We start from the raw sequence: 19,679 nt of genomic DNA on the forward strand, positions 1-19,679 counted from the left end.
CTATCAGAAATTCCTTGATAATGTATTTGTTAAAACCGTTTTTTAAACAAATCTGTAAAAACTGTCTTTTGGTATAAATCTCAGTCATATGAACTTGAGTTTCCAGCAGCTCCTGATACCGCAGTAATGCAGAGGCGGGAAGCAGGTGAGCTCGTCATACTTTCTAGCTGCGGGCTGAGCGAGCGCCCCTGGGGCGGTATTGGTGCTGCGTCATGTGGGTGAGTCCTCTGAGAGTTTATAATGTCAGTTTCACATAGAAAGATACACACCTGACATGATGAGAGCTTGTCTGAGCAGTAGACTGTCTGGAGGATATTTAAACGTTGTATCGCTTTTAACTGCTGTAAGCTAACGAGCGATGAAATCTCATTGATTGATATGCTTCTTTAGTAACTAGTTTTTCAGGACGGGCTCTCTTCATCAGTTCACAATCAGAAATGTAACTTGTCATTGGCTCTCTGAATTTATCGCAATGCTCACTGGGATCGTTGTGTTTGAATTAAAGCGGGAGTTCACCCATAAGAAATTTTTTTCAAAAAATCCCCTTATGGATGCTCGTTTTGTCTAGGGGAATCGGCTAGTTGTTTTAAAATATGAGCCGTACTTACCCGTTTTCGAGATGCATCTTCTCCGTCGCTTCCGGGATATGGGTCTTCGGGAGCGGGCGTTCCTTCTTGATTGACAGTCTTCCGAGAGGCTTCCGACGGTCGCATCCATCGCGTCACTAGAAGCCGAACGTCGGTGCGGCTCTATACTGCGCCTGCGCACCGACGTTCGGCTTCTTTCGGAAAATCGTGACGTGTTGGATGCGACCGTCGGAAGCCTCTCGGAAGACTGTCAATCAAGAAGGAATGCCCATTCCCGCAGCCCATACCTGGAAGTGGCGGAGAAGATGCATCGCGTAAACGGTAAGTGCAGCTCATATTTTAACACAACTAGCGGATTCCCCTAGACAAAACGAGCATTAATCTAAGGGGAAAAAGTGTAATTTAGGGGTGAACCTCGGCTTTAAGTAGACACCCCCCCCCCTGCGCCCCACACTTAGCACCCGCTGCTTCAGAAAGTCTGCAGAAGTTCTTGTCGTAGGTGGGAGCAGCCTATTGCATTAGGGTGTGCGCCCCAAAGCTCAAACACGCGTCTTTCTCTGCAGCTTCAGCTGCACTGGACATTGAATGAACGGGAAGTGCTCTGTGCTGAGCGGCTTCCTGTTCATTCACAAACCAAAGCATAGTAAACACAGTTTACTATGCTTCACGTATGAAAGAATACAGTGAGTGAGTGTGTTCATTGTGTTCATTTAGAAAAGGAAGGGGCCAGTAAATGACATATTTACTAGCCCCTTCCCCTACTCTCCATTCTGGGAGCCCAACACGGGGTGAAGCCCAGGCAATAGGGGGCATTGGCACCGCATGCAGGTATTTACTGTAGCAATGCAAGATATGCCTATGAAGATCTATTTATCTATATATATAAAACTCAACGTGTGTGTGTATGTATGTATGTATGTATGTATGTATGTATGTTTCAGCATCACGTCCAAACGGCTAAAGATATTAACATGAAACTTGGCACACATGTTACTTATATGTCAGCAACAAACATAGGATAGGTGGTTTAACCCTTACCCACCCCCATTTGCCATGGTCGGGGTTTTTCTTTAAAGTCCCATTCAACTCTATGGGAAATACATGTTACTTTATGTTCCAGCATCACGTCCAAACGGCTAAAGATATTAACATGAAACTTGGCACACATGTTACTTATATGTCAGCAACAAACATAGGATAGGTGATTTAACCCTTACCCACCCCCATTTGCCATGGTCAGGGTTTTCCTTTAAAGTCCCATTCAACTCTATGGGAAATACATGTTACTTCATAACTTCCAAACGGCTGTACCTATTTCGATAACACTTGGTCACATGTTACTTATATGTCCACTTAAACTATAGGATAGTTAATTTATCCCTTAACTACCCCCATTTGTGAGGGTCGGGGTTTTTGTTTAAAGTCCCATGCAAATCAATGGGAAATGTATGTTCCCACATAACTTCTGTACGCCTGGAGATATTTCAATAATACCTGGTACACATATTACTTATATGCCAAATAAAAATATATGACAGTTACATTAACCCTTACCTACACCCTTATATAAAAGATGGGTATATTTATATTACTATGATTTTCCTCCCCAAAAGGTTAAGATAGGAAGACCGGGCAACGCCGGGTATTCAGCTAGTATAATATAAAAACTGTGCAGTAAATGGTGGGTTTTAGTGTCTACAGATGGTAGAACCTCTCAAAAGAGGGTCTCTGGGAGTTTGTAATCCCCGTTCTTCTGGTTTCTACCTAACAGCCTGTGAGCAGGGTGCAGCACGGTGTGTCAGTGATCACACAGAGGCCGAGGTGAGCAGGAACAGTGTATTAGCTAATACGTTAGAGAAGAGCATAATCCAAAAAATAAATAATGAAGCAACCCAAAGTCCACATAATATAATCCACAATTTCCAAGCAATGTGAATCAAAGTGAAGTAATGAGCACACTGTAATCCTTTTTGTAATAAAATCACCACACATGTCCAACGCCAGCAAACATTGAGGCTTACCAGACGGAATGTGACTCTCATATGAGAAGTCAGAATGTGCTTATGGAAGGATAAATTGGCCGCTTTACATGCTTCACAGATGGCACCATTATCAGCTCTCTATCCCCGCAATAGTGATGGTAAAAGGCATGTGAATAAAAGTGTTCCAAATAGTATAAATCCAATGCATATACAGTTGTGCTCATAAGTTTACATACCCTATCAGAATTTATGATTTCTTGGCTATTTTTCAGAGACTGTGAATGATAACACAAAAACTTTTCTTTCACTCGTGGTTAGTGTTTGGCCGAAGCCATTTATTATCAATATACTGTGTTTACTCATTTTAAATCATATTCGCAACAGAAACTAGCCAAATGACCCTGATCAAAAGTTCACATACCCCAGTTCTTAATACATGACGGCTTGGAGTCTTTTGTGGTATTTGTGGATGAGGCTCTTTATCTTCTCAGATGGTAAAGCTGCCCATTCCTCTTGGCAAAAAGCCTCCAGTTCCTGTAAATTCTTGGGCTGTCTTGCACTCTCCCCAGAGTGGCTCAATGATATTGAGGTCAGGTGACTGAGATGGCCATCCCAGAACCTAAACTTCTTCTGTAGCCAATGACAGGTCAGCTTGGCCTTGTGTTTTGGATCATTGTCATGTTGGAATGTCCAAGTACGTCCCGTGTGCAGCTTCCTGACTGATGAATGAAATGTTCCTTCAGTATTTTTTGATGACATACTGCATTCATCTTGCCATAAATTTTGACCAAATTCCCTGCGCCTTTGTAGCTCACACATCCCCAAAACATCAGCAATCCACCTCCGTGTTTCACAGTAGAGATGGTGGACCTTTCATCATAGGCCTTGTTGTATCCTCTCCAAATGAAGCGTTTATGGTTGTGGCTAAAAGCTCAATTTTGGTCTCATCACATCATGACTTTGTAGCAGAAGGTTTGAAGCTTGTCTCTGTGCTGTTTGGAGTATTGTAAGCGAATACTTTGTGGCATTTGCGTAGTAATATCTTTCTTTAGTTTTAACTACTGTACTGTTGTGCCAGTCAGTGCCCATTTGTGGGCACTGATTGTCATATTTTTGGCATTTTCTGGAACATGTGGATGGCCATGGGGGATGTACCTGGCCATCCACATGTTGAAGGCTTCCCTGGTGGTCCTGGCGTCTTCCCTGGTGATCCAGTGTGGGCATCCAAGGGGGGGCTGTGCTGATGAATAATCAGCCTGAACTGTCAGGGGAGCTGCCGATCGACTCTCCTCTACTCGCATCTATCAGACGCGAGTGAGGAAGAGCCGATCAACGGTTTACATCGGTTACAGTTTACATCGGTTTACATCGGTTTACACCGTTTACATCGGTTTACACGGTTTACATCGTGATCAGCCGTGATTGGACACGGATGATCATGTGGTAAAGAGCCTCCATCGGAGGCTCTTTACCGAGATTGGTGTAGCGGTGTGTCAGACTGCAGACTGCAGGACGTCAATAGACGTCCAGTCAGGATAACAGAACCACTTCCCGGACTTCGATATACTATTGACCGGGCGGGAAGTGGTTAAAAATTGGTTAAAAACACTCACATAGATGTAACTTGTAGAATGGCATCCAAAACTACAATCCCCAGAATCCGCTGCATAATGTGCGTGCGCAGTGATGTCGCGGCTCCGCCCAATGTGTTTCGTCAGAAATGATGTCATCAAGTGCACGGTGAACAGTTTATTACAGAAAGTTCCAACAAGGTACAACCAGGCCTGGCGGGTAGGCACAGCCGTCTGGAGCCACTTATGAAACTGTAGCAGGCGGTCTATTACCTTCGGATGATGCTGACAGCTTCTGCAATGAGGAGCAGGAATGCAGCCTAACACCCAAACAGAAGGCTTCCTAAAGCAGAGGACAGGCATAGTCCTTACTCCATCCCTACTTCTCCGGAAACCTCCCTCTAACTCTCAACACACAGACTGGGAACCTGTCCCTACACAGACCACTCACAAAATGTGCGCCAACCCAGGGACCCAGTGCCTTAAATAAGCAATAAATAATCAATAAATAATCAATCAGGGCACCAGCGTCCGATCAGACACCAGGAAGTAACTAAGTTCCCCCCACCCTGCTTCCCCTTCTGCATCGCTGCTAAGCCTAGCACCACCTACAGAAGGGAGTACAGACTGCACCTGCCTACACACCCCACACTGACAAAGAGTCCCCAACTATGATGGATAATAGCACAAAAGGATCAGGAAGGAGTTTTTTCCCCTGCTGTAGCAAATTGGATCATGCTCTGCTGGGGTTTTTTACCTTCCTCTGGATCAACTGTGGGTATGGAGTTGGTGTATGGGATTGTACTGTGTTTTTTATTTTGTTTGTTTATTTTTTTGTGGTTGAACTGGATGGACTTGTGTCTTTTTTTCAACCTGACTAACTATGTAACTATGTAAATACTTGAATTCTACTTACTGTATATTGGCAACTCTCTCTGTTTAATTTGAAAGAAAGCTAGGATAGGACTGGATCTGTAGGTAAAATAAAGTAATATAAGAAGAGTAATTTCATGGCTTAGTCAATCCTTTTTTATATTGTGCTCTTTTTAATGACTTCTTTGTGCGGTTACCCCAGAGTCCGAAGTATTATCACTTTATGAATTCAGAAGAAAAAGGGTGTAATATAATACATGGATCACATCAACATGACTGAGGCATGCCCAGAAGTCTACAGGAGAGTTCTGTAATGATTAACTAAGACCTGATAGCAGTGAACTCTACTCCACATGAAATTTATAGCAGAGATCAGACAGTCAAAAACCGTTATGTGAAGACTTGGCGACCCATGTGATCGGTATCAGGGTCAGATATAAAAGAAATGTGCTACTTTTATTGTACAGACACCTCTGGTCAGAGAATTTTTGGGGTCACATAGTCCTGTACACCTCATATGAAAAATACGTTGCATTCTCCCGATTCCACCATTGGGCATCATGGCTGCTTTGTATAGTGGGGTCCACAGGGGTGGCCAGGATACTTGGAGTTAGTTCGCCTTTTCATTTTTGTGAATTTTTTATAATGCTGAAATCTCCTTGCATTAGTTTGTGTCTCTGCTCCCTCACAATGGTGATATTCCCCCTCAGAATGCATGAAGGCAAAAAAACTTCAGCCTTTAGAACCACTTTCAATAATGTCTTGAACTCCGTTCTGGCCTGTCAGTAGAAACCAAGAGGGCCACCCAGAGGTTTGTCCTCTGGAAACGTCTGCAACACCTTTCCAGCCCCATCAACAGGGGGCTCTAGAGACACTTGGGTACTTATAAAGCCTATGCCATTTGGTGAGAGCTTCATTCTATGAATTTGACTTACTGGAATATATAATGTTTATAAAAGTTTGGTGTAAAACAGCCTATCTAAAAAAAAATGTACCCCAGAGAAACCCTTGAAATTATTTTAAGGTCTCAGGGGAACCCCTGCTAAGACCAGTTCATTGAGGGTCTGTGGGAAAAATGCCCCTTACATTAATAACCAGTGTGCAGAATATTCCCCTTACAGTAGTAGTCAGAATGCCACCCCTATAGACTGTGAATAGAGATGGTCCGAACACCCCCCTGTTCGGTTCACACCTGAACTTCTGAACCAGCCACCAAATACTGGACCAGAAAATAGAAAAAAAAACACTCCGCCTACAAATAAAGCTAACTGCCTATTGCAGGCACCACCGTTTGACAGTTCTTATATAGGTAAGGGGTGGAGCCACCTTGTGATGTCACCTAGTGGCATTGCCTCCTTGTGACGTCACTGACCCAGCATGCATCGGTCGTGATGTCACAAGAGGGCGTGCCACTAGGTGACATCACCAGGTGGATTCGCCCCTTACCTATATAAGAGCTGTCGAACGGCTGAGCCTGCATCAGGCAGTTAGCCTTCGTTGTAGGTGAATCGTTTTTTTCCCCCTTTTTACAGGTCCCGCGGTTGCGTTGTCATCGTCATTGACATTGGATCTACATCGGGGTACATTGTTATTTTTTTTTTTTTAATAAAGGACTTGTCAAAAACCTATGTACTGTTTTTATTTATTTTTTACACTTTATTTTGGTGAATGAGCAGGGGTACAATCTACCCCATACTTATTCGCAAAGCTTTGCCCAATCAGGGCTTAGAATGCGCTGTGCAGCACGCAGTGCATTGTGGGGCGCTCGGTGGGCAAACATCCCGCTGAACGCCCTGCAAAATTCGGTCGTTCACCGAACGGGCGAACAGGCAATGTTCTGGACACATTTTTGCTTGGCACGAACAGTTCGCCCTCATCTTTAATAGCGAAAGAGATCTTTAGTGTCATACAACTGGCTGTCCCAAGTGGCATCGTCCCCAGAACTATGCAGGCATTCACAACTGAGAGGTCAGTCAGCCTGCCACAGCTCAAAGAACCCCCAGCAACCCCTGAAGGAAATCTGGTTGAGAATGGCTGGTGTGGAGGGTAGAAAGCAGCCTGGTTCTTGGGTGTCCCGCCAAATATGCCCGCTGAACTTGTGTCTTCATGATAAAAATTTTCTCCTCCTCCTGTCCCTCCTCCTGTCCGTGAACTGATAACACAATCTGACCCTTTGCCGACTCATACTATACCACACAAAGAATGCAGAGCTTATTTACTTTTATGCAGGCCAATTTCAGCTTTGCTATATGAAAGTGCTGAGCAAACAAGACGTTATATCTCAAGTTCAAATCAAATATTGAGAGACTTATTTTATGTGCTAGGAAGGTACTGGGTGTAAGAGAGGAAATACTCATCTTGTAGTCTTAAAACAGGCATTAAAAACCCAGGGAACTACAACACCCAGCATTCTTCATCACATGAGACAAACATCTTTGGTGTCCAAACTGCATACATAGTATAACTTCATTGTTATCTATAAAATAACAAACTCTTTATGTGTAAATTATGTGCCTCTAGTGTAGGGTGACCAGACATCCCCAGGGGACAGTCCCCAGATTGAGGACACTGTCCCCGGACCAAGTCTGTCCCCGGTTTTGTCCCCAGATTGGATTTGAACAGGGGCTGGGGCAATTTCAAAGACAGTCAGTGCAGAATAAAAAAAATATAATTCTGAATTACGCACCCCCACTCTGCCGCTCCTACTAGCTTGGGGGGGGGGGGTATTTTTTCCATTACCTGTGCCCCTTTCTGATGATCATGTGCTGGTCGGTGCGGAGGGAATATTTCTTCAGTTTCGGGTGCATGCGCATTCAGCTCCACTCGCATGTTCTTCTGCCTTGGCTCAAGTCCCGGCCTGCTGCCTGCCTGCCTATCTCCTTGCCTTCCCTGGTGGAGTGATCTTCCTCTGCACCCCATCCAGTAGTATTCGGGGCCCAGAGAGTAAGACTTCACAGGCTTTTGAGGCGGGCGGCTGCAGCGATGGGCAGAGAGTCGCTGATTGCCGTCATTACTAGAAAAAAAAAAAGTGTGAACCCAGCCTTAAAATGAATGGGATGCCTTGATGAATGGACAGATCTGAATGGGCAATTAAAGCGGAGGTGCAGCCGTGATTTTTTTTTTTTAAGTCAGCAGCTACAACCACTGTAGTTGCTGACTTTAAATAAGGGCACTTACCTGTCCTAGGCGCCCACAATGTCGGCCTCCCCAAGGCCGATCCCTCGATCGTGGCAGGTCCTGGCGCCGCCATCCTCACTAAGGGAAACAGACAGTGGAGCCTTGTGGCTTCACTGCCCGTTTCCCACTGCGCATGCGCAAATCGCGCGGCGCTTTATGAATGGGTGGCTGTTCTCTGAGATACACACAGTTCCCAGAATACACCGCACTCCATTACATAGAAGATATCGCGAGGACAGCGAGCCGCAGACTAGGAAGAGGCAGATTAGGAAGATCTGCCTAGCAACCACCATTTCTGGTAAGTAAAACATTTTTTTTTAATTTATTTTTTTAAGCATTTTTATGTCATTTTAATTTATAGGGTGGACCTCCGCTTTAATAGGGAGGGGCTCCAACATTCTAGAAGTAGATCAATTTAAAAAAAATGCCTTCTTGTTATAGATAAGTGACCATGCGATTATGATGTTAAATTGGGGTTGATTTGCTAAAACTGGAGAGTGCAAATTCTGGTGCATCTCCGCATGGTAGCCAGATTCTAACTTTAGCTTGTTCAATTATGCTTTGACAATAAAACCTGGAAGATGATTGGCTACCATGCAGAGCTGCACCAAATTTTGCACTCTCCAGTTTTAGTAAATCAATCCCATAATGTCCCTAATTCTGCTCCAACCCCAGACAAAACTATAGCTTTGTGGGTAGGAGTAGGGCCCATGTCAGCCTAAAGCTAACTAATGCCCCCCCAAAAAAAAAAAAGATCCCACACAAGCAAGGTGGATGTCAAAATCCCTGACGCAACAGTGTATTCTGACAGGGGCATACGCTGCTGATCGACAAAAGTTTTCAAGCATGTCACCTTAACAGAAGTCAAACAATCGACTCCTGTCAATGAGGGATGGCCACACACTGTACAAAATTTAGCCAGTCCCCGTTGTACCAGCCAAATTTTGTTCCGTCTTTGGCCAGCTTTAGGCTCAGTTCACACCTAATGCCGATGCGGCTCCCAGCAGGGGTCCGGTGAGTCCTGGTTCGCCATTTCAGGTCCGATTTCAGCCCGAATTTTGGGCTGAATTTGGACCTGGAATGGACCAAAAGAAGCACAGGGCTCCTGTGAAAATTTGCACCGGAGCCGCATCAGAGATATATGAACCAGCTCCATAGAGAGCCGGTCACAATCTCCTGCTATTGCAAATTGGATTTGGCTTTAGCGCTGTTTGGTCGCTAGCGGGGACGCTTTTAACCCACACTAGTGCCCATGTTGCGGCGTTTTCCGAACTGCTGCCCATTCATTTCAATGGGAATCGGTGTTTTGGGAGCACTGTATACAACGCTCCCAACTGCCCCCAAAGATGCTGCTTCCAGGACTTTTTCTAACGTCCCGCAAGCGCACCGCCCCAGTGTGAAAGCACTCAGACTTTCACATTCGGGGGCATGGGAGACAGTTTTCAGTCGCTTTACAGGTGCTATTACTAGTGAAAGGAGCCTGAAGCCCTGTACACACGGCCCGGATACTAGTCAGGAAACAAATGTTTTTCCTGACGAGATTCCTGGCAAGATTCTCTTGCCGGGCCGAGTGTACACACGTACGATTCAAAAGAACCGCCGTTCTTTTGAATGGCACAAACGCGGTGACGCCATCGACTATGACAAGCATGGGCTCGTCCCATTCGATGCCGTCTTTGCCATCTTGTTTCACCCTACCTACACCTTGAAAGCTACCGCACATGCATCAAAGTCATTTGGAGCATGCGCGGGTTTCCATGGAGACAGGTAAGTGTACACACGCTCGGGTTTCTCGACAGGAAAACACTGCCGAGAATCACAACAAGATAATAGAGAGCAGTTTCTCTATTTTTCTTGTCTAGATTCTGGGCAGTTTTCTTGACGAGAAACCTCAAAGCCTCGTACACACGCACGGTTTACTCGGCAAGAAAGCTCTGCCAGCAGTTTTCTTGCTGGTTCTTGCCGAGAAAACCGAGCGTGTGTACGAGGCTTGAGGCCTAAAAACTTGCAAGCACTAAATACATCCAGAAAAATAATAATAATAATAAACTCAACAACAAGCTTTTGTTTTATCAAGAAAACAACTTTTTTTATTACAACTTTTTTGTTTTAATGCTTCCATGACAAATATATAAATCCCAAAATATACAAAGTTTCATATGGAAATAGAACATCTTGTACAATCTCTTATGAATAGAAAAAACATTTGATATCTTTAACAGATTACACAGTCCACAGCCGAATTACAGAAGATTGCATCAGGTGTTAAAAAAGGAAAACAACATCTGCATCGGCCATGCTTTTAAACTATTGCATCACTGTGGGGAGAAAAAAAAATCATTACTCGCCCCTTTTTTTTTTTTTTTAAATAACACTATTAAAAAGCTGCAAATCTGGAATTAATAGAAAAAAAATTTGTCCTATAAAAACTTGGCTCTAAAACACTGCTAGGAGACGGTGGGGTGTAAATCTCCGCTGCACAACAAAGCCTCTGGATGCTGGGGAACTACAAGTACAAAAGTCTCCTTTTTAGTTCCTTGCGTCAAAAGGCTTTGTGGCGTGCGGCGGAGATTTCTGCAGCCTTAACACAGATGGGAGGTAGACGTTATCTTATGTGCCAATGTTTTTTTTTTTTTTAGCTGATTTAGTAAAGCTGTGAAAGAGCAACAGTGATGATGTGCGGGAAAAGCAAAAGGCCACCCACAGCTGTCACTTTTTTGTTGGTCAGGGCTGGACGCTGATGGGCAGAGGTTACCGCACTTTGCTCTGTAGCCAGAGCCGCAATGTCGCAACTATGTGCTCGTCGCTTGCGCAATGTCACCGTCGCACAACCTGTATGGAGCCATGGGATGTCATTCTTGCGCAACTTCCACCCTATCAATAAAGCAGTAGCACATTCTCCCAACTACTGTCTCTCATGGGGCAATTGGCCCTAATATATATATATATATTATATAATATATCTATCTATCTTCCAGCCATGCATTTAAAAGATCAGTCCACTAAAGTTGGATACACACTATACAACTTTTGTCGTTTAAATTCCTTTAGATTTACTAAAACTCATGTAGTACAAGGGCCTGCCTGATTACATACACATTGAACCTGTTAAGCTTTGACCTCATATTATATGGTTTTGGTTAAATCTAAATGAAAAAAAAAATCGAAAGAAAATTGCAGAGTGTGTATGGCCCCCTTAGAATTAATATTTCAGCTTTTGGTAGATAGTAGAGTTAAACCACCTAATCGTTCCTCCGGTGTGGCGATATGGTGCCAGAGCCACTAAGGTCACCCACTTTTCCTGCAGGGCTTTATGTTATATTATAGAAAATGCAATAGAACAAGTACCCTAAAGTGACTGGGAACACCAGAAAAGGGTAAAGGGGGGGGGGGACACAAATCTTAACACTGGAGCTCTCCAGAGTTATAATAAGCCAGTGACCCAAGAAAATCAAACTAGAACTGAAATATCACTTCTGAGTAGTCTAACCTTTTAAATGCACAATATAAATGAGAAAAAAAAGCAGAAATTTCAGTCCCTTTTTTAACAAAGAAAAAAAAAAGTGCTCACTTAAGTCCTAAATGCTCATTACAGTTGTGCAATTAATCAGCTGGTTAGAGGTTGGGATCGGTTTGGGCCAATTAGACGGTGCGTACCTTATGTCATTATGTGCAAGTTGTTAGAAAAGTACGGGAAAGCATAGGTAATGCTTGATTAAGTCAACCTGTAAACAGTTTACATTATATAGACAAAACATCTGGGGGGGGGGGGGGGGGATCAAGTGCTATAAATACTTTAATTATAAATATATTAATAAAATGTTATCTCATAGAAATCTCTGGGAAGTAAAAAAACGAAATCTAGATATTAAGGCTCATTTAAGAGAAGGACGGCGGCGGGGAAACCGCTGCTTTTGGCTGGTAGAGGTTTACGCACAGATTTGTGCGTACGTTTTTTAGGGGCTGTATATACTGTAATCGCTGGAAGGCAGGAAATTATTTTCCTTCTTATGTATCATTTTTGTAAATAAAAAAAAAATGGGACATTCACCCTTAATCGAAAGTGCCAAGTACACAAGATTCTATCATTCTGTCGAAACAGGAAACCCGATCATCTTCAGATCATCTGCACGTATTTAACTTGGCAAATGTTCACAATGACGAGGCAATCTTTGCAAGGCCACAGGCCAACAAAACAAGTTTTTGGTAAATGCACTAAGACTCCTCGCTGAGGAAAAAAAAAAATACTTGGAACAGCAAAAACAAGAACATTTTAGTAGTATCTCTACTTTTTCCTCTGTATAGTCCAAAGGGTGTCAGAGACAGGCTGTGAATGGCTGCTGCAGAACCTCTTGACCTCAGTGTATGCTGAATCCAAGATGTTCTGCAGCAGGCACATTGCACACCCACCCCCCCTTTCACCTAATGGACTTGTTTACTTAGAGATAAGCCATTCTTCAGGTGGAAAAGAACTGAAAGGCATGCTGGGACTTTTAGTTCGTCTCCACCTGGAGGGCAGCCAGCTGCTCAAACAGTAAAATATTCCACATTTTTGGGCTGCATTGCTATAGTACCGGCGGTCTCGCTGTCCATATGTGCAGCATCACACAGCTGCTGAGTATCTCCTGCATCACACATGTCCATCTATTCAGTCTTGTATCACAGGGTGTATGGACCCCTCAGTGCAGGAAAAGGGGTGCCAGTGAGGTGCCCTCCTCTTGAGCAATAATCACTCTTCTCCTTGGGTTACATGACCCCCTCTGGATGGGTGATGGGGGGGCACTGGTGCTGTAGACTCGCTTGTTCTGAAGGTAGTTGTGAGCACAGACTCTTCCCCTTGACTCAATGCCAAGGAAAACAGTGGCACCAGTCTCTTCAAAGCATAGAAACCAGTCATATAACCCTTCAAGTTGCCAGCCCCTCCATCCCAGCTACGCTAGCTAGCCCCCGGGCACCACTCTTAGACCTAATAGTAATATCATGAGGGGGCACCAAGCAGGTTTCACATTCCACAGGTGGCATGGGTAGGCATAGGTGCTGGGCTCTGATATGAGACTCCTTGTACTTAGCATTGGTTGGCATTGCTCCAGGGTGCTGATCTCTTCATATCCCTTCTGGTGACTGAAGTGTGATGCCAGTATCTCTTTAAACAGTTAGCATTATACCAAGGGTGCCAGACTTATTATACCCCCTGGTGCTGGAAGAAGGTTGGCATAACTCCAGAGATCCCAACCTCTTCATACCTGCTCTGGTGGTAGGCGGAGACCAGTCTCTTAGAGGGTTTGCATTATACCAGTCTCTCTATATGCCCCTGGTGATGCTCCCCCCCCCCCCTTTAGAAGGATTATGCCAGTATGTCCCCCCTATGTTATTAGGTGGGTGATGCCAGTCTCATACCCCCTGGTATTGGGAGGGTGATGCCAGTCTATGGTGTAAGAAGGGTTGGCATTAGAAGAGGGTGCCAGTCTCTTTCTGGTTTAGAAGGGTGACACCAGTCTGCCCCCCCCCCCCCCCCAAGGTATTAGGAAGGTGATGCCAGTCTGCCTCCCCCTAAAGTATTAGGAGGGGGAATCCAGTCTCCCCTCGCCTGTTATTAGGAGGGGGATACCAGTCTCTTACCTCCTGGTATTAGGAGGGTGATGCCAGTCTCTTGCCCCCCTGTTATTGGTAGGGGGGATCCAGTCTGTTGCCCCCCTCTTGAGTTAGGAAGGTTGACATTGTAGCGGGGTGCCAGTCTGTGTGACCCCAGGGGTGCCATGCTGCGCTCCTCCAGGGGCCCCTAGCACCTCCCCGTGGCCTCCGGGGGCAGCTGTTTAAAGAGGTTTCGGAGGGTGGTAAGTTCCCGGCTCAGCTGTTCCACCCTCTTCTGGAGCCTCTCGTTCTCGGCACTGAGCTCCAGGACCTTGTGCTGGGTCTCCATGTTGCGGATCTTGGCTTTGTCCCGGCTCTTGCGGACCGCGATGTTGTTCCGCTCTCGGCGGACCTTGTACTCATCGCTATGCTTGTCCATATTCTTCTTGTGTTTGGCGCTGTTGCCGCCGGACTTGGGCGCCGAAGGGTTGGGGGTGCCGGGAGGGCTGCAGGAAGAGGCGCTGCTCAGGTTGCCGCTGCTGCCGGACGGCACGGCGTGGAAAGGCAGGAAGGGTCGGATGGACGGGGAATCTTCCATCTTGTGGTAGAGCAGGGGCCCCGGCTTGTAGTGTGGGGCCCCCAGCTCGCGCAGGAATTCCCCGCACTCGGCCTCCAGGTAAGGGCTGAAGTCGATGGCCCGCTCGTGCTCGCCGATGTCGCCAGTCTCCGGCCGGGGCCCCCGGCGCTGAGCTTTGGCCCCCAGGTACTCGGTGGCGCCCGGCGGCTCGTAGTAGAAGTTAGAGGCTTCCATAGTTCTAGCAGAGGCACATCCCGGCTGGTCCCAGGTCACCAACCGATTCATGGAGGAGGAGAGGCTGAGCTCGATCTGCCGGAACACTCATGGGAACGCGTATAAATACCCGCTGTGACGTCACTGTTGTATTCAACCGTCTCCCTGGAAACCGAGACGTCACCGGAGCACTGCCTCATCTGTCAGGCAGAGGGCTCCGCTCATCGGTTGTAGCCTTGTCTTCTCCTAGTACATCAACTTCTTCTCATATAGCGAAAAGATCAATGAAGAATCTACTGGAGATCTCCTACATTATTATTATTACATCATCATCTTCTTCCTCTCATATCCAATAGAAGACCAATGAAGGATCTACAGGAGATCTCCTACTTTATTATTATTACATCATCTTCTTCTTCTTCTTCTCATATCCAATAGAAGATCAATGAAGAATCTACTGGAGATCTCCTACTTTATTATTATTACATCATCTTCTTCTTCTCATACAGCGCAAAGATCAATGAAGAATCTACTGGAGATCTCCTACTTTATTATTATTATTATTATTATTATTATTATTATTATTACATCATCTTCTTCCTCTCATATCCAATAGAAGACCAATGAAGGATCTACAGGAGATCTCCTACTTTATTATTATTACATCATCTTCTTCTTCTCATATCCAATAGAAGACCAATGAAGGATCTACAGGAGATCTCCTACTTTATTATTATTATTACATCTTCTTCTTCTTCTCACACCCCATAGAATACAGAGAAAAGATCTACAGATCTCATACATTATTATTATTATTATAATTATTATTATTATTATTACATCATCTTCTTCTAATACACCATAGAAGACCAATGAAGGATCTACAGGAGATCTCCTACATTATTATTATTACATCATCTTCTTCTCACACCCCATAGAATACAGAGAAAAGATCTACAGATCTCATACATTATTATTATTATTACATCATCTTCTTCTCATATCCAATAGAAGACCAATGGAAGATCTACAGGAGATCTCCTACATTATTATTATTACATCATCTTCTTCTTCTCATATCCAATAGAAGACCAGTGAAGGATCTACAGGAGATCTCCTACATTATTATCATTACATCATCTTCTTCTCATACCATATAAAAGACCAATAAATAATCTACAGATCTCCTACTTTATTATTATTACATCATCTTCTTCTTCTCATATCCAATAGAAGACCAACAAATAATCTACAGGAGATCTCCTACTTTATTATTATTACATCATCTTCTTCTCACACCCCATAGAATACAGAGAAAAGATCTACAGATCTCATACATTATTATTATTATTATTACATCATCTTCTTCTTCTCATATCCAATAGAAGACCAATGAAGGATCTACAGGAGATCTCCTACTTTATTATTATTACATCATCTTCTCATATCCAATAGAAGACCAATGAAAGATCTACAGGAGATCTCCTACATTATTATTATTGCATCATCTTCTCATATCCAATAGAAGACCAATGAAGGATCTACAGGAGATCTCCTACATTATTATTATTGCATCATCTTCTCATACCATATAAAAGACCAATAAATAATCTACAGATCTCCTACATTATTATTATTACTACATCATATTCTTCTATAAAAGACCAATAAATAATATAGAGGAGATCTTCTACATTATTATTATTACATCATCTTCTTCTCATACCCCATAGAAGACCAATAAAGGATCTACAGGAGATCTCATACTTTATTATTATTACATCATCTTCTTCTCACACCCCATATAATACAGAGAAAAGATCTACAGATCTCATACATTATTATTATTATTATTACATCATCTTCTTCTTCTCATATCCAATAGAAGACAAATGAAGGATCTACAGGAGATCTCCTACTTTATTATTATTACATAATCTTCTTCTCATACCTTATAAAAGACCAATAAATAATTTAGAGGAGGTCTTCTACATTATTATTATTTTATCATCTTCTCATACCCCAAAACATACCAATACATAATCTACAGGAGATCTTCTACATTATTATTTCATAATTTTCTTCTCACACCCCATTAAATACAGAGAAAAGATCTACAGATCTCCTACTTTATTATTATTACATCATCTTCTTCTCACACCCCATAGAAGACCAATACATGATCTACAGGAGATCACCCTACATCATCTTCTTCTCATACCCCATAGAAGACCAATAAAGGATCTACAGGAGATCACCCTACATCATCTTCTTCTCATACCCCAAAAAATACCAATACATAATCTACAGGAGATCTTCTACATTATTATTTTATCATCTTCTTCTCACACCCCATAGAATACAAAGAAAAGATCTACAGATCTCATACATTATTATTATTACATCATCTTCTTCTCATACCCCATAGAAGACCAATAAAGGATCTACAGTATCTCCCCTACATCAACTTCTTCTCGTACCCCATAAAAGACCAATACACAATCTACAGGAGATCTCCTACTTTATATTTATTACATCATCTCCTTCTCACACCCCATAGAAGACCAATAAAGGATCTACAGAAGATCTCCCACATTATTATTGGTATTATTACATCATCTTTTTCTTATACCCCATAGAAGACCAATAAATAATCTACAGGAGATCTACATTATTATTACTTCATTATTTCACTATCTTCTTCTCATACCCCATAGCAGACTAATAAAGGATCTACAGGAGTTTTCCTATGTTATTATTATTATTACATCATCTTCTTTGCATACCCCATAGAAGACCAATAAAGGATCTACAGGAGATCGTCCTACGTCATCTTCTTCTTGTACCTCATAGAAGACCAATTAAAGGATCTCCTACTTTATTATTATTACATCATCTTCTTCTCATATCCCATAAAAGACCAATAAATAATCTATAGGAGATCGCCTACATTATTATTATAACATCATTTTTCTCTCATACCACATAAAAGGCTAATAAAGGATCTACAGGAGATCTCCTACATTATTATTATTACATCATCTTCTTCTCATACCCCATAGAATACCAATAAAGGATCTACAAGAGATCGCCCTACATCATCTTCTTCTCATACCCCATAGAAGACCAATAAATAATCTACAAGAGATCTCCTACTTTATTATTATTACATCATCTTCTTCTCATACCCCATAGAAGACCAATAAAGGATCTACAGTATATATCCTACATCAACTTCTTCTCGTACCCCATAGAAGTACAATAAATAATCTACAGGAGATTTCCTACATTATTATTATTATTATTACATCATCTTCTTCTCATACCCCATAAAAGACCAATACATAATTTACAGGAGATCTCCTATAAAGGATCTACAGGAGATTTTGCACATCATCTTTTTCTCATACCTCATAGAACACCTATACAGAATCTATTTTTAATCATTTTTAAAAGGAATCAGTTAACTATTATGTCTCTATACCCTGTAAACAGTCATTTCAGCAAAAAAAAAAAAAAAAATCCTTTACAACTCCTTTAATTAAAAGAATCACAGAAAGTTAAATTTACAAAAAAAATAATAACCAAAATAAGTGATATAAATTGTGAAAGGTGGCATATAGTGTGGTGTCACTAATATGTCAAAAAAGAGGGGATCAGTTGCCACTTAAAGCAATCTCATACCAATCAGTGAACATAAACCAATAATTATAATGTTAAAAAATTTAAACATCAAAATTAATAATGAAATCAAAATAAATGTTCATGGCGAGTCGGTAAGGAGCCACTTTTTATTGATTGGTGGAGGATTTATCACCTTTCTTTGGACACGTTTATCATCAGAAGTTGGATTTATTTTGGCACAGAGCACGAGTGCATAGCATCCACTTATTGAGCACTTATGGACGATATTTTTGATTTGATTGATTTAATTTGAACATTTATTTTGATTTCATTATTAATTCTGATGTTTAAATTTTTTAACATTATAATCATTGGTTTATGTTCACTGATTGGTATGAGATTGCTTTAAGTGGCAACTGATCCCCTCTTTTTTGACATATTGGTGACATATTTGGTACTAATTGTTTACATGATAATCGCAGCTCTCAAATTGGTTAGACTGTAATTGTGTTACAGCTGTTTTCCTTTTTTTAGCATTTAGCGCAGTTTCTTTCCATCTTTCCATTGTAACTGTACCATTTGCATTTATAATGTAACGTGCTGTGCAAAACTGTTGGCACTATATAAATCCTGTATAATAATAATGGTGACAACCCTGGACCATTCCTGTGTAATGTGTGCTGAAATGGCCACCTGTGGTCTCTATTTGAAGCCTATATGACAGGGCGACAACATAGGAGAATAGCTGGTAGAAAGAGAAAGAGCATTGTCACTCTAAAACAGGAAGTGCCTGAAGCTTCATGACAGGATCACCAGGGATTATTGTAATGAGAGTTAAACAGATTGAAAGCAACTTTTGAAATTACTTTGAAAATGTCTTTAAAACAACAAACATGTTATACTTACCTGCTCTGGTTTTGCACAGAGCAGCATCAATCCTCCTCTATTTGGGTTCCCCTCTGACACTCCTCATGGCATCTCCTCCTCCCCGCCAAGTGCCCCCCCCCCCCATAGCAAGCAGAGCCATAAGACACACAGAGTGGGGCTCAGCCCCGCCCGCTGCTCCCGCCTTACTGGCTTTGATTGACAGCAGAGGGAGCCAATGGCTTCCGCTGCTGTGTCTTAAACCAGTGGGGAGGAAGAGAGTCATGAAAGCCTCTGCTCCCATGCACGTCGCTGGATTGAGCTCAGGTTCAGGTGAGTATTTGGGGGGCTGGGGGGAGAGCTGCATGCAGAAGTTTTCTTACGTTAACTACGTGCCGACCACCCACTGGACGTGCACTGTGGCAAGAAGGCTCAGCTGCGCCAATCGCCGTACCGGTTCGGCGATTCGTGCACTAGCATTCCTGGGCCCGCACGCGCTCCGATTGGCCAGGGGGGGAGCCAATCAGCGGGTCCGGCGTACTCGATGTCCGCCAGGCCGCCCGCGATTGTTCCCCGCAGTGACAGAACAGGGATCTGCCAAATCTCCGTTCTGACAGGGGATAACACTGAGATCTGTCTT

At 42.9% G+C, this 19,679-nt stretch overlaps 1 protein-coding gene across 1 annotated transcript; it reads right to left on the reverse strand.

Annotated features, from left to right (window-relative positions):
- Nucleotides 1-10,769: 10,769 nt before the first annotated feature.
- Nucleotides 10,770-14,662, reverse strand: CEBPB (CCAAT enhancer binding protein beta). The gene has a single exon (XM_040331398.1). The coding sequence runs from the start codon at nucleotides 14,621-14,623 to the stop codon at nucleotides 13,970-13,972; it is 654 nt and encodes a 217-aa protein (XP_040187332.1). The 5' UTR covers nucleotides 14,624-14,662; the 3' UTR covers nucleotides 10,770-13,969.
- Between the last annotated feature and the right edge of the window lie 5,017 nt (nucleotides 14,663-19,679).

The sequence above is a fragment of the Rana temporaria genome, chromosome 12 (assembly GCF_905171775.1).
Source record: "Rana temporaria chromosome 12, aRanTem1.1, whole genome shotgun sequence".
NCBI classification, from domain to species: Eukaryota; Metazoa; Chordata; class Amphibia; order Anura; family Ranidae; genus Rana; species Rana temporaria.